At 48.8% G+C, this 16,387-nt stretch overlaps 1 protein-coding gene across 1 annotated transcript; it reads right to left on the bottom strand.

Annotated features, from left to right (window-relative positions):
• Positions 1-1,731: 1,731 nt before the first annotated feature.
• On the bottom strand, positions 1,732-6,804 carry CST8 (cystatin 8). The gene is made up of 3 exons (XM_008060015.1): positions 6,574-6,804; positions 4,288-4,401; positions 1,732-1,815 (listed from the first exon to the last, which is right to left on the bottom strand). Exons 1-3 carry the CDS (start codon positions 6,802-6,804, stop codon positions 1,732-1,734), a joined length of 429 nt encoding a protein of 142 aa, XP_008058206.1.
• Positions 6,805-16,387: the final 9,583 nt, after the last annotated feature.

Here is a 16,387-nt window from a genome sequence, read left to right as displayed (position 1 = left end):
CGCTCTGGCTTCTCTGGACATTAAGTCCTTGTGGTTCCTGTCCACCAGAAAAGACTCGGCAAAGATGTCCCCAAAATGCTGTCCTTCCCGAGATATGCAGCATGGCCCACAAAGCCAGAAAAGACATGATGTGGTGAGCTGGTCTGGCCACTGCCAACCCTGGGGAGGCTATGGTCTGCCCCTGTCTGCCACCTCTGCATGGGTCACCCTGTCACCCATCTGGGGCGGAGGGCTGGGGGAGCACTTTTTGATAGAGCCTTCTTAGCCTGCAGGAAAGAACTGTTTTCAATCAGCATAAGTGTATTAAGTTCATGTCATACAAAAATATGCTTCAGCTTCCAAGGGTGGGTGTGATGGGGGGAGGGAAGACCACAGGCAGAGTGGACATGACCAGGGTGGTGGGGAGGAAACACAGACAGGGTGGGCATGCCAGGGTTGGGGGGAGAGGAACCACAGGCAGGGTAGGAATGACCATAATGGGGTAGGACTGGGGAAGGGACCACAGGCTGGGGCTGAAAGGGTACAGAGACAGCCAAGGAGGAAGTCTGCTTCACAAAGCAAGTCCCACTGGTTCAGTCCTGCCTGCTCCTCAAGGAGGGTCCCTACAGTGAACGCCCATTGACTGAGTCTGAGGAACTGGAGGAAAAGGAATGGCCCTTGAGTTTCATGGCCTCATCCTGTCTGGGGCAGAAGCCACGACGTCTTCATAGCCTGCTGGACGTGGGAGGTAAAACCCGGCTCTGCTCAGGCATGTTTGAAATCCAGCTGCCTGACTCACACCCATGCTATGTTTAAAATAGACATGTGTGTGTCTTACTTTTCAGTCTTAGTCATTTGGAGGTGTGCAGTTCGGTAGTGTTGTCAGTTCACGTTGTCATGCAGCTGGTCTGCAGAGTGCTCACTTTGCAGAACAGAAACCTGAACCTCCCGGCAGACACATCCATTTACCGGTTTCTTTCTTCAAGATAATCTCTTCTGCACTTGATTCCTGCTCCCGTGTCTCTCCCCTTCCTTTCTTCTCTCTCTTCCTCCCATGCACACACACACAGGCATGTGCACACACAGGCATGCAGACACACGTGCAAGCACACACAGGCATATGCACACACTGGCACACACAGGCATGCACACACAAACAGGTATGCACACACAGGCACACACAGGTGCGTATACACAAGCACACATGCACACACAGACACATGCACACACAGACAATGCCATGTACCCTTCAGATCTACTGTGCCCCCCTCCTCTCTGTGTCCATTGTTGACATTCATACAAGAAGAAACGCAAATCCCCTCAATTCACAGACACCATAGGGAGAGCTGCTGGCTCCAGGATAGGGTCCCCCACCCCATGACCTGTTCCCTTGGGGGTCTCAGACAGGAAGGAGCCTCAGGCAAAGCAGACATCCAGAAGGTACCTACTGGGCTGGCACCTGCTGGGGCTGCCCTCTGTAAGGGATCACCACCAACAGAAGGCGCTCCCCCGCTGATCTTCTTGTACTCGGTGAGGAACTTATCCCTGGCAGGGACCCTTGAGCTGGCCAAGCTGAGTGGCTGCCCTGGGTGTCAGGAAAAGGGACCCGGACACACCCATCTCCTGTCCCCACACTGACGCCAAACACCAACAACCTACAGAGGCATGTGGAGAAAGATGCATCAGGATGACCCCACCTGTGCTGCTCTATTCCACAGATACAGAGACCCAGAGCTGGAGGGAGGCCCACCCTCAGGCATCCTCACATTCCTTGTCCATCATCGTGAACTTGCCGTTCCAGGGAAGTGCACCCACCAGAAAGCTGCAGGTCGCTGTCTGAAAAGGATGACAAAGGTCAGCCATGTGCCCAAAGAAAGAGGAAAGACACAGGAACACACTGGGAGAGGAGTCGCCCCATCAGGACACTCCTAGGAAGCTGCAGAGCTGGAGCTACCAGCAGACCCAACAAGTCCTGCTGTCCCCCGACCTCAGGTGGACAGAAAGGTCACAGGTGGGGTCGTCGTGGCAGAGGTAGATGGCACCTGGACTTTATTTTTAATTCTATCTAATACTCTCCACAATGTAAATAAGGCAATTCTATATTAGATATAAATGAATGCATGCTCTTCTAACGTTGAAATAATCCCTTTTGTTCTAATAATGAGTCAGGATAAGGGCGATTTAGAAGGTTCGAAGGACTAACTTATCTTTTGTTTCAGTGAGCTCTTCTCTCCCTTTCAAAATATCACCGAAATGACAAATGAAATATTCTATGTGTGCAATAAATGAATAAATGGGTGGATGGGTAGATGATAGACAAGTAGGTGGATGATATGTAGATAGATGCTTGGTAGATAGACAGACAGACAGAAGACAGAGATTGACAGGTGATAATACGTAGATGGCAGATAGATACAGATAAATAGATGATAGAAAGATAGAGAGCTATAAATAGATAGATGACAGATAGATAGATGAGAGAGAGAGAAAGAGAGAGAGAGAGAGAGAGAGAGAGAGAGATGATAGATACGACAGACAGCAGTAGTCCTGGACAAACGGCTAAGAGCATCTCAAATGAACTAGAATCACTGAGGTACTTCCAGGAGTTAAGAGGTAGATGGAGTCGGAGTGAAGGAAGTTTAGTCCCTGCTGAGTACTGGACACATGCAATAAAAAATACCACTCAAGAAGGTTTTAGAGGCAAATTGCATGAACTTTTGGGAACCAGAAGCTCCTGTGTTCCTCAAACTGATGCAGAACATGGAGAAGTCATGGAAAGCCCTCTTTCTCAATGTACCAGACCAGCAAAATCCCAGAGTCAAGATGTAAGAGAAAAGAAATTTATAACCCAAACTTGCCTAACAAATAGAAAGCAAAAAGCCTACACAAAGGTTGGAAAATTGGGCCGGGCACAGTGGCTCATACCTGTAATCCCAGCACTTTGGGAGGTTAAGGCAGGAGAATCATTTGAGCCCAGGAGTTTGAGGCTGCAGTGAACTATGATCCCACTACTGCACTCCAGTCTGGGCCACAGAGCAAGACCCAGACTCAAAAAACAAAACAAAACTAGATAGGTCTTGGAAATCTGAGACACAAAATCTGAGTTATCACTTTCACAAACCAGCAAAAGTGATAACTTTCCTGGAATTCCAAAGGCCAAGGGGAAAACATGAATTTCAAACAATCATTCTTCTCATACCAGTAAAAGATAAACAAAATAACACAAAAGCCCAGGTGGCATTAGGACGTGGCCACTGCTTAGATGTGTGTCCCGCTGGGCTACCGGTGACTGCAGGGCATAGAACCTGTGTAGTTTGAGCAAGCACGGTCATTGTCTCTAGGCATCCTGGATGCACTGAGCTCCTCCAATTGCAGTTTCCGGTGCCTGACAATACCTAGGGTGGCAGAAATGGGATTCCAAGGCGGCAGCAGCATGCTCGGGAACTCATTGAGAAGGTTGATTCTTGGGCCCATTTCCTGACCCACTGAATCGGGAACCCTGTAGGTGGGATCCAGTCAACTGGGTGAGCGACACCCCCAGTTGATTCCAACACCTGATCCCACCAGAGAGCTCCAGAGTGTTGAAAAGGGCACAATGTCCCTGTGGGCAAACCTGCAGAACGCCCGGGCCCTCAGCAGGCTCAGCCAGAGCACTGTGGGGGGAGCTGACCAGACTCCTTACAATTCTGAGATCAATGAATACAGGCTAGAGGCCAAAGCCCTGGGCCAAGTCAGCCCTTTCATGGAGACTTGGGCTTTCTCTGACCTTCCAGGGAACCTGGCTGAGCCCAGAAGAATCCACCACATGGGCCGCCATCTGGCCCAGTCATTGAAAATCTCCAGCACCTGGGACAGACCTGGCGTGCAGTAATCAGTGCCTGGCACTCAGTAGGTCTGCAGTGTGGATGAGTGAGTGAACAGGGTGGATGAGTGAGTCTCCTTTCATGCCTGTCCAGGGGTGAGTCACTGAGGGCCCAGCAGCAACAGGTGGCAGAGCCAGGCCCAGGAGGACAAACTTCCAGGGAGTGCATGTTGGTCAGTGCTCCTGCAGCTGTAGGCCAGAGTCAGGGAGCCTTTGGGATGAAAGTGGCCTTCCCAGCACTCTGCCCCTAGGTGAGGGGTAGGCACAGGCTCTGAGGCTCCACCATACCCTGTGCCCTGCGTTCCCTGCTCTGAGGGCCACAGGGTTGGTCATTCTGGGGCTGCTAGGAGCAACCCCGACCTCAGAGAAGGTCCGACGGCCCCAGCATCTTCCAGCTGGAGCTTGAGCTGCCCTGAGGTCATTGCAGATGGGGGGCTTGAACCCACCTTTTGCAGTTTGGAGTCCTCCTGAATGGTACACCTTTTGTTATTGCTATAAGACTTTTTGCAATTGCTGCGGGCAATGTCAACATCAATAAGGTACTCCAGGTGGTGTGTGACCTGTGGAGTGGCAATGCACTTCCATTCAAAACAGTTTTATTTTTAAAACGTGTTAGCAAACCCAAAAGTCATCCTTACCCTGATCCTCTCCCCTTGCCACCCTTCCCCTCTCAGACACATCTTCCAAAGCTGGGTGCCACTGCCTCGGACTCCTCAGGGAAAGGGCTCCTATCCAGCGAGGGCAAGACCCTCAATTCCATTTTCATCCCCAAAGTTCAGGGTGTTCACAGGCTCCGTGAAGGGTTCGGGGAGAAGGGTGGGGTCTCCAGAATCATCAGTTTCCCTGGGCCTAGGATGCTCAGGCTCAGGTGGGCCCGGCAGGAGGATGCCCCCTGCACGCTGAGTCCTACCCTGTCCCTTTACTGACACCCCTCAAATTTCCAAAGCCTCTCCTCACACTCAGAGCACTCCTGAAGGGGCCACGCAGGCCGAGTCTGTCTTGTTCTCTGTGGAGTCTTTTGGGTCTAGAACAGTAGGTTCACAGCATGGAATCAGCGCAGCCTTTACTGGATTCCAGTGACTGGATGCGGCGAGTGCCACTCAGGACGGCCACTTATACCTGCGCTCTCGGGGCTCTGAAGGATCTGTGGGAGGTGAGGGGATCTGCTGGTCGGCCCAGGGTCTCCTGGCCTCCCCTTTCCTTATGAGACCTCTCTCCAGGGCTGTCTCCAGATCCCAGTGAAGTTGGGGTTTATTTTCACCTGTGCTCCAAGATTGAGCAAGGGCTACCCTGGCTTGCCCTGGGGTGAAGCTGGTTAGATGACATCAAGATGTGACCAGCAGAGTGATTCACTGGGCTGGGGTTAGGTGTGTGCTTGGGGAACCCTAACATGCTGCGGAGGTGAACATGACTGACAGGAGGACTTCCTGTGAGCATGGCAGCCACACTTGCTAACCCTGGCCGAGCACTGGCTCTGTCAGGACCGGTCTCGGGCCTTTGCACACAACTCAGTTAATCCTTACACCAAGCCTTGGGTAAGATGGTCTCTCCCAGGTTTTTTCAATTAGAGAAACTGAGGCACAAAAAGACTGTGTAGCTATGCCTCTACAAGCAACCTTCCTGAGGGTGAAACCAGCACTCCAGCTTTTGCCTCTAATGGCCACGCCCATCCCTCGACCCTGCAAAGTTCAGTTTTCTCTTAACTCACATTTTCCCAAGGGATGGAGACATAAGCCCGCCAACAATGCCCCATCTGGGAGTAACTTGATAACTCAGTCTTACCTGTCTCACAGAGTAGTTACAAGCCGCGCAACCACTCAGCTGTCCATGACAGCCATCACAGTCGGCTAAATTCCAACACAGGGGCCTCTTATGGTGATACCGGGCACTGGGTCGCAGACTCTAGGGTATGCCGTGCCCATGGGCATCCATGTGGGCAGGGCTTCCTGGATCGGGCAGCCCATGGGCTGGGAAGAGGGTACACTTCTTTTTTTTTTTGAGTTGGAGTCTCACTCTGACACCCAGACTGGAGTGCAGTGGCCACTCCCGGCCACTGCAGCCTCGACCTGCTGGGCTCCGGAGATCCTTCCGTCTCAGCCTTCCAAGTAGCCGGAATTACAGGCATGTACTACCACGTCCGGCTGATTTTTTGATTTATTGTAGAGATGAGGTCTCGCTGCCCAGGTGGGTCTCGAACCAGTGGGCTCAGGCAATTCACTCACCTCAGCCTCCCAAAGGCGCGGGATTACAGGCTGAGCCACCGAGCCCGGCAAGGGTACACTTCTATAAGCAGGAACCAGTATGGCTCCACTCCCAAAAAGGAGAGCTGGATGTTGGAAAACAAAGACCTGTGCATCTCTCCTGATGCCCATGGTCATGCTGTGTGAAAGGGCTTCCACAATGCCCGTGCTGACATTATTCAGATGGGTGTGTTGCTCCCTGGGTCTCCAGCCTGAGCAAACACACGAACATCTGTTGTTCACCTCCCAGGGGTAGGTCTAAGTGAGTTCATGTAGGCAGAGTCCTCAGGAAACAGCCTGAGCCCGTGCGGTCAATATCTAATGTGCCCTCTGTGTGCTCCCACTGTGCTGTGTGTCACTGGCTCTGTGCCATGTGTACCTGGGCACTGGCAATATGGGCCTCCTGTGTGTCCATGTCTCACACGCCTTCAGGCCCAAGTGAGCCCTGCCCTGTGCTGTCCTGCATGGTGTCATCCCCACAGGTGCCCTCACCTGCAGCTGGGCCTGCTGGATGTCCAACACCTGGAAGATGTACTCGTCCTGGCTTTCCTTATTGTACTCGTCCATGGCGAACCCCAGGCACTGCTTCACGTTGGGGCTCGAAGTGTCCACAGGCGTTAACTCCCTCAGCACCTTCACCTCATTCTCCTCAGGGTCTGGGCTGGCCATCAGGGTCACAGGGATGGTGAGGAGGAGCAGGGAGAGCCACTGGGGCCTGAACATGGTCCCGCAGGCCAGGGTCACAGCCAGTCCCCTCCTGGTCCTCTCAAGGCAAGAGCTGTGGGTGGGCGGTGTGAAGGGGACTGAGAGGGTCGTTCTGGGTCCAAGGATCTACAGCCCCACACTGGTTTCTCTCAGAGTCAGCCCAGTTAGGTCCAAGGCAGACATTAAGGTCCCTCTAAGGGCTCCCCCCCCTCCAAGGAACCCTACCAGGGCGTCATATGAGTCTCGCACCAGCCTCCCCCTCCTGGGTATGGTCTGTGCCTAGAGAGACCGCCCCTTCACTGGGACCCAATCACCAGCCTCTCCCCTCCTCCTGGTGGGTGTGGTCTCTATGTCTAGGGAGACTTCCCCTCTACTGGGACCTGGTCACCATCTCTCTCCCTCCTGGGTGTGGTCTGTGTCTAGGGAGCCCTCCCCTCTACTTGAACCCACCATGTACACACCTCCCCCTGGGCGTGTCACCACCCCAGGTAGCCTCTCCGTCCTGTGAGATGTGACTGTGAAGACTGTGGCTGTCCCAAGGTGTCCTGGCCCGGCCCTCTTACGACCCCAGCCTGCTCCTCCCACAATTCTCTCTTCTTCCTCGTTATCTCTGCTTGACTCTCTGCCTGACCCAAGGTACCCGGATCTTCAGCTGTTCATCTCGTGCCCAGAAAGGGGCTCTGAGGTCCTGGCTTGGTCTCTCAGAGATAAGACCTCTCTGAGTCCACGCCCGGGGGTGGGCACACTTTGTGATGTAATCAGCACCTGTGCTCTGCTGCAGTGATGGCCTCTGGTCTGCCATTCTCTGGTCTCCAGGTCCAGGCAGCTCTCAGAGGGCCTCAGGCAGCAGGCAAGTGCCGCCCACCCTGTGGCCGGAGTAGCCTAAGGCCTGGTTTCTGACTCCTTGGTTTGGGCCCAAGAGAGTCCCTCCTCTGTTCTGCCAAGGCAAGGGTCATACAACCACCCTGGCTCTCAGCCTAGGCCTGGGCCAGAGCAGAGCTCTGGGAGCTTCTGCTATTCTGTTCCAACAAGTTCCTGGAGTGGCAAAGTGGTGGGCATTCATCCCAGGCTACAAAGACTGGCGGGCTCTTGACCACGAGGGGTGTCATGCAAGAAACACTGGTGAAACCCACCAGGCAGCTCACAAAATACTGAGACGTAAGCACACCCCACATGTTTAAACTTCCGCAGTGAGGGGTGTTTGGTTGTTTCTCATTTTCCATTGCTAAAAACCTGCCACAGTGACTACTCTTCCACTATCTGTGAAATTACACAAGTATTTCTGCTTCATAAAGGGCTGAATGGAAAATTGATACAAAAGCCTTACACAAATTTAAATTGATTATTTATTGCCAAATTGCTAGTCACCTACTAATTATGTGCTCCAGATTTAGAAATTTTGCTGCATATTAAAAGCACTTGAGGCCAGGTGCAGTGGCTTATGTCTGTAATCTCAGCGCTATAGGAGACTAGACAGGAGTATTGTGTGAGCCCAGAAGTTCAAGTCTAGCCTGGGCAACATGGCAAGACCTTGTCTCTAAAAAAATCCAAAAAATTAACTGGGCTTGTTGGTGTGTGCCTGTAGTCCCAGCTACTCTGGAAGCTAAAGAGGGAGGATTGCCTGAGCAGGCAGAGGCTGCAGCGAACTATGACTGTGCCACTGCACTCCAGCATGGGTGACAGAATGAGACTCTGATTTAAAAAATAATAATAGTTTAAAAAAATAAAAGCACTTGGGAAGTGTTAAAGCACCAGGACATACCTCTTACCTGTCGGATAAAATCTTCATCTCCGAAAGAGGGTTCAGGAAACCCACAGTTTTTAAAGTTCCTCAGGGGTTCCAACCTGAAACCAAGTTTGAGAACCAGAGTGCTGGGTCTGTGCTTCCTGATTAGGAATGTGCCCATGAACCACCTGAGAGTCTTGTTACAACACAGGTGCTGACTGAGTGGGTCTGGGGCACGGCCTGAGCATCTGTGTTTCTAATTAGCTCCCAGGGAATGCAAACCCTTGATAAACCTCCATTCTACACTCTGTCACTGAGTTCAGTGTCTTACTAGAGTCCACGTGAAAGTGAGACCCAGATGTATTTGTCTTTCTGAATATAAAGTCACTGAGTATAAAGTCCTCAAGTTTTACTCGCGTCGTTACAGATGGCAAGACTTCTTTCTTGTTTTAAGGTTGAATAATAATTCATCTGTCAATGGACACTTAGGTTGATTCCATATCTTGGCTGCTGTGAATGGTGCTTCTGTGATCATGGGAGTGCAGACATAATGATTTGACATAACGATTTTATTTCTTTTGGATATATACCCAGAAGTGGAACTGCTGAGTCAGCTGATAGTTCTGGTTCTAATTATTTCAATGATCTCTGCTCTGTTTTCTATAACGGTTGTACCAAATTACATTTCCACCAACAGCGTACAGGGTTCCCTTTCCTCTATAATCTTGCCAACATTTCTTATCTTTCAGTTTTTTGATAACAGACACCTTGACAGGTGTGGAAGATAATTCGTTCTGGGTTTGGTTTGCAGTTCCATGATGATTAGTGATGTTGAACAGCTTTTCATGTACCTCTTGGCCATTTGCATTTCTTCTTTAGAAAAGACAAGTCTGTGCTGGTTTGGGGGTTTTTGGTTCTTTTTTTTTGTATCAGAGGCTCCCTTTGCTCCCAGGCTAGAGTACAGTGGCACTCTCACGTCCACCACAGCCTCGACCTGCTGGGCTCAGGCAATCCTTCTACCTCAGCCTTCCAAGCAACTGGAACAGGCGTGTGCCACCACACCCGGCTAATTCTTTGACTTATTGTAGAGACAAGGTCTTGCCAAGTTGCCCACATTGGTCTTGAACCCCTGGACTCAGGCAATCCGCTTGTCTCTGCCTCCCAAAGTGCTGGGATTGCAGGCATGAGCCACCGCGTCCAGGCTTTTGTTCATGATTTAGTCAAGTTATTCAATATTTTGCTATTGAGTTGTATGAGTTCCTTACATATTTTGGATATTATCCCCTTATTGGGTACATGGTTTATAAATATGTTCTTCCGTCCTATAGTTGTCCTTTTCATAATGTCTCCCTTTTTTGTTTGATGTAGTCCCACTTATTTTTTGCTGTTGCTACCTGTGAGCATCTGGTATCTTATCTAGAAGTTCATTGCCATGATCAATGTCATTCAGCTGTTCTCCTTTGTTTTCTTCTAGAAGATTTACAGCTTCATGCCCTATGTTCAAGCATGGAGACATTCAATATGGGTGTCCCTATGTGTTGACAAAGGTTCTTCTTGGCCATATTTCAGGGAAGCACCTCTGAATTCTCTTCCCAACTAGACCCTGACTCTTGGGCTTTCATGGTCATCTCTTCATTGTCCAATTTCAGCAAGAATCCTGCTATGTCAGTGTAGCCAGAATACTATACCCTTGATATCTGATCAAATTCCTCACTCCCCACCATACCAGGTAAGGTCTGCTCACCCTAGGCCTGCCTTCAGCAAGCATCCTATCAGGTTCATTTAGCTGGATCCCCCCCTTAACCCTGATGTTTCCTTTTAGTAACCTTCCATTCCCAACCTCCAGCCTGCTTCTTGGTTATCAATTCCCACTTTTCTTGTAGTGTTCAGAGTTGAACCCAATCTCTTTTCCTTACTGTGAAACCCTAGAATCTCTGTGTCTAATGTGTCAGTCTTGGATGAAGTCGGCTTTACATTTTAGCGAGTCCTATCATATTTTTTCTCTATTTATGCTCCCGTAGATGTTTACCCTCCACTCTATCTTCCATCCACCTCACCCCGCCCTCCGCAATTCTTTTCGCTCTGAACGCGTTCCTTGGTCAGGCCATCCACCACCCTGACTTGTCCCTCACTCCCTTCCCTCCATCCTTTTCCTCCTGAACGCATTCCCTAGTCAAGCCATCCACCACCCTGACTCGTTCCTATTACCTACCCTGCCCTCCTGTTCATTGTTCTGTGATGTCTATCATTTGTAGTCTATATTTCAACTGATGTGCTTTTTATATCTAATATTCACATGCGGTTCTTTTTCATGCCTTTTTGTCTTCTTTTGTAGTACTAAAATCTTTTCTTATCTTCGGAAGCATTTTCTCTTGCTTATTTTAAATTCTTTGGCAGTCTTTTCTGACCATTCTGCTTCAGATAGAATCTTGTAGGGCAGGGGCTGGCAAACGGTCTCTGTAAAGGGGCAGGTAGAAAATACAAGGGGAATTAAAAAAAAAAACCCGGAATTATCTTTTGGAGTGCAGGCACCTTGTAGTACTACTTCCCCCACTAGTTGAGTGTTCTAGAACCCATTGGCATCAGTGCACCAACTAGCGTTGTTGGGAGAGTCTGCGTTCAGCTTCATGAATGTTGGTTTTTTTTTTTTGCCTTCTTTTAATGAGAGAATTCAGTATTCACATCTTCTAGTTATACACCCTTCTCTCCTAACTTTGTGCTCATGTGTATTACTCCTATGTTTAAACCAACTCTTCACATATACTCACCCTAGGTGCGATTTACAATCTCCAGTACAATATTGGTTTTTAACACTCAGCATATCTAGATTTGTCCATATATTTACTCTTGAGTGTTCTTTCCTTCTTTCTGCATATATTTTTTTCTTCATATGAGTTTGTTTTCCTTCTGCCGAGATAATACCTTTAAAATATTTCCAGAGGGTACCAAGAAAGTATACACATTTTAAGAAAGGAAAAAAACTGTATTAAAATTATAATACTTAATGTATACCAATAACAAAAGATGAATACAAGTCATGTTTGACTTCTGCAATTACAAAAGGTGCTCAGAGTGGTTACCATCAGCATCCAGACACTTCTGATTACAGCAAACTAAAAGTAATACATTGATAGATTCTCTTAAAAACATATTTTTGGCATCACCGATATTTTAGAACAATTCTACGTCAACAAACATTCTCCATTTTAAAAAAAACCTCTATCTTGTATTCATTTTTTAGAGATAGTTTTGTTGGGTAAGGAATTCTAGCCTGGTGATTAATTTTCTTCATCACTTAGATAATACGTGACAAGGTCTTCTGACTTCTCTTTTTCCTCCATGAGGTGGGTTGAAAGCCTGAGAGTTGTTTATGTGAAGATAAGACTTTAAAAAAATCTATGAATTATGCTAAGATTTTTCCCTTTAAGTTGGTTTTTTAATGATCTCATGCTCAGTTCTGTTTCTTTTATGACAAACTGCTTGGGGATTGTAACATTACTTAAATCAATGACTTGATGTGTTTAATACCTTGTTTGTTTGTTTGTTTTGAATCGGAGTCTGACTCTGTGGCCCAGGACGGAGTGCAACAGCACACTTATGGCCATGACAGCCTCGACCTGCTGGGTTCAGCCAAGTAGCTGGAACTACAGGCACATGCCACCCCACTCAGCTAATTTTTCTTGATTTATTTTAGAGATGAGGTCTCTCCAAGTTTCCCAGGCTGATCTCAAACCCCTGGACTCAGGTAATCCTCTCACCTTGACCTCCCAAAGTGCTGGGATTACAGGCTTGAGCCACCATGCCCGACCGGCTTGATGTCTTTGATCAGTTCTAGAAAATTCAGGATTCACGTCTGAAATATTGCTTCTGCTCCTTTATCTTTTTCTTCCTTTACTAGGGAGAACTTTTCAAATTGCTCCATATGGCTCCTATAGTTTTCTTACATTTTCCATTCTGGTCTGTTTTCTCTGGTCTTTCTCCCCTTCTCTAATTCCCTTTAGCTGTTTCTAACCTGAGTTTCACCTGCCTGTTGCATTGTTCATTTCGGTTATTATGATTTTTAGTCCTAGGACTTTCATTTTATTCCTTTTGGTAGTTTCTACTTCTTTGCCAGTATTAGTCATCTTTTAATTCCCTGAAACTGTTAATCTTGGGTAATTTAAAGTACATATAGGATAACGACAGTGCCTCAATATCTCTTCAGGTTTGAGTTAATTGTTTATTTTTGCTCTTGGTCTTCCATTAAGTGCTGTCTTTTTGCCTGATTATCTTTGACTGGATGCTGAACAGTTTGTACTTTAAAATATAGAACTGAGCCAGGCTTGGTGGCTCAGCTTGTAATCACGTGCTTTGGGGGGCTGAGGTGAGTGGATTGCCTAAGCCCGTGGGTTCGAGACCCACCTGGGCAACTTGGCGAGATCTCATCTCTACAATAAATAAAAAAAAAAAAAATTAGCTGGGCATGGTAGTGTGCGCCTGTAGTTCCAGCTACTTGGAAGCCTGAGGCAGAAGGATTGCCGGAGCCAGCAGGTCAAGGCTGCGGTGGCCGGGAGCAGCCACTGCACTCCAGTCTGAATGACAGAGTGAGACTCCAACTCAAAAAAATAAAAATAAAAATGTAGAACTAATTTGAGGCTTTACATTATCTGGATGATATTTTAGATTTTTCTGACTATTCTGTAGAGGATATAAGCCATAAGACAGATCTGTGTAAAATATAGACCATTGCAAAGACACTCAGTTTCATCACTCACTTAAAGAGTAGCAGAATTCTGAGAGTGGGGTGCAGTCGAGGGCTAGAAGAGAGTGAGAGGGGGTCATGCAGGGTCTTTGGATCTTGGGGAACCAGTGGGGCAGGAACTGAGGGACGGTGCCTGAGTACAGGGTATCTGGAGACCAGGAGAGAAGCTCTTCATGACCAATGTGATGGTCTGGAGGTAGGTTTGTTGGTTTTGTCTGCTGATGGCTTCCTGGTCTGACACTGGAACCTCGAGAGAGAGCATACTGTGGAAGGAGATGAGTAGCACAGTTTCCAGGTTGGAGGATTTTGTCCTGAAAAATTATATCTGGGAAGCATCAGAAAAAAGGAGATGGAGGTGTCAGTTATGGGTGTCCCTAAGCCTTTGGTCCTCGCTTTTAGGGAATGCTTGTGGACCTGTGCAGTTAGAAACCCAAGAGCTAGGAGAGCTATGGGTAATCTGGGTGCTGGACTCACTCAGCCCTGGGGTCAATTTCAGAAAACCCCAGAAGTTACCATAAAAGCAGCTGCCCAGAGCCCTGAGATGAACACAGGGGGGACTGAAGGGAACTGTTCACACAGCACACGTGTCACAGCCTTGACAGTGTGGGCAGTGCAGTTCTGTCTTCTCCTCTGCCATCTCCTCTTCCTCCTGTGACACTTCCCCCAGATACTCCAGTGCTGAGATTTCAGTGAAGTCCCTGTTTCAGTAGGGGTCTCAGCAAATGATTTCAAAGAGCTCTGCTCCTTCCAAACAGGTCAGCCCATAAAATATAGGGGATATATGTTTCAAGTTTGATAGACATCTCAAATTTTTAAAATATGTATCAATTTCACTGTTGTATGTGTCTTTTAACTTTCAAATATATTTTTACTCCCTACTGACTGAAACCAAGTAACACCTGAGCTGAATGCAGAAAGATTTCCCCAGAACAAGACAGACTCCTAGGCTCAGGCTGGCCTTGGATAGTGACACATTATTCAAAATCTACTTATTTGAGTTCATCCTATGTCAAAGGTAGCAGCACAAAATCCACCAACCTTGCTGAAAACCTTACACAGCTCGTGACCTCAGAGCATCCTCAACACAGTGAAATCTGCGATAGGGTCAGGTGTTTAGTTTCTGTAGAAGCTGGAACTAGAAGAGTAACAAAAGCCACAGACAAAATACACTAACCACATCCGATGCAGTTTCTGAAATACTGGAGTGTCCTCAAGAAGCATCCCATAGCCTTGACTGCAAGCGCCAATCACCTGAGGATTCTATGTACTTCTGATGGCAGGCCCACAGTTTTCTGTCACCCTGTAGGGAGGGGCAAGACCAGGTGTCTAAGGAAAATGCAAAATGAAACCAGTGGGCTGGAAGGAGAGTGGGAGGGGGTCATGCAGGGTCTTTGGATCTTGGGGAACCAGTGGGGCACTGTGCGAGTGCAGGGCAGCTGGAGACCAGGAGAAGGGCTCAAGATAGAAAGGAGCCGGCAGAATATGGAAAAGAGCAGCACGGCAGCCTTCCTGGTGTGACCTTGGAGTGAAGATGAAAGTGTCCTCACCAGTGAATGACACTGGCTGGAGCTCCAGGGACACCTGACTGTTCTTGTCCAGGAGCAGTGGGCATGGGGTCCAGGAAGCAAAGGCTCCTCTGCTCCCAGCCTGGAAGGCTCCAGGAAGTAAAGATTCCCCTACTCACAGCCTAGGTGTGTGTTGGGGGTGGGTGTCCAGGAAGCATCAGAAAAAAGGAGATGGAGGTGTCATTTATGGGTGTCCCTAAGCTTTTGGTCCTCACTTTGAGGGAATGCTTGTGGACCTGTGCAGTTAGAAACCCAATAGCTATGAGAGCTATGGGTAATCTGGGTGCTGGACTCACTCAGCCCTGGGGTCAATTTCAGAAAACCCCAGAAGTTACCATGAAAGCAGCTGCCCAAAGCCCTGAGATGAACACTGGAGGGACGGAAGGGAACTGTTCACACAACACCCTTCCCAGCCCAGGAGCCCAGGAAGCAAGGACTTCCTACTCCCAGCCCAGGGGTTCCAGGAAGTATAAGGTCCCCTCTCCCAGGCCGGATTCTCCAAGCCCATAGCCAATAACCGACCAGTATTGGGAATACCAACATGCCCAGTTTCAGGGAATCTCACAACTCCACACCCGGTCACCCAAAGGAGTTGACTCTGGTGCTCCTGTCTATGCTGCACAGGTGGGGCTGCAGAGCTGTTGCTGAAGATCCTGTCCTGTCAGCCCTTATGACACATTCATGGGAATGGGCCAGCCAGGAAAAAGGCCTACCTTCTACCAGGGACATTCAAATCAAAGTCCCAGAACCCTGGGGTGGAGGAGGAAAGACCCAAGTTTTTCCACGTGAAAGATTCCTCCAGTTAGTGTGGAGCCGCCTCTGCACCACGTACAGCCCTTGGACCCAGCCTCTCTACCCCTCCAAGGCTACTCCTCTTTGGGATCCCCGCATAGACACTTATTCATCAGGATGGGTGTCTGTCCCCTTGGTGCCTCTCCAGGTGTAGTGGGTGGTGTGACAGCCATGGAGGACAGGTTGGTCTCAGATGGGGGCACAGACATCAGGGAGCAGGTGGGGATGTGGGGCCTGGGGCTGCCATCTTCTGAGCCATCATCTAGGCCCTGCAGAAGCGTTCTTGTCAGTCACGCAATCCATGGTGTCCACAGAGGCAAGGCTTCCTGACTGCTTCAGTGAGTTCTCCCATGCCCTGGGCCTGGCCCCTCTGCAGAATTGTCACTCACGGTGAGCCTATGCCCTGAGATAAAGATGAAGAGATGCAGGTGGCTGACAAGGCATTCTGCATTTGTTTTAAGTACATGATTGAAGAGCATGGACAAATTGGAGGATGGGTGGGTAGATGGGTGGATGGATGGATGGATGGATGGATGGATGGATGGATGGATGAATAAATGAATGATTGAACAAATGGATGGATGGATGGATGGATGGATGGATGGATGGATGGATGGACAGATGAAAGGACTGGTGAATGATCGGATGGAAAGATGGATGGATGGGTAGATGGATGGATAAATGAATGAATGATTGAATGGATTGGATGGATGGATGGATGGGTGAACAGACAGATGGATGGATGATGAAATGGATAGACGGACAGACGGATGGATG

The sequence above is a fragment of the Carlito syrichta genome, unplaced genomic scaffold (genome assembly GCF_000164805.1).
Source record: "Carlito syrichta isolate Samal-C Ts95f unplaced genomic scaffold, Tarsius_syrichta-2.0.1 Scaffold304476, whole genome shotgun sequence".
NCBI classification, from domain to species: domain Eukaryota; kingdom Metazoa; phylum Chordata; class Mammalia; order Primates; family Tarsiidae; genus Carlito; species Carlito syrichta.
Note: the sequence above shows the minus strand (reverse complement) of the source record. Positions and strands in the feature narration are given on the sequence as shown.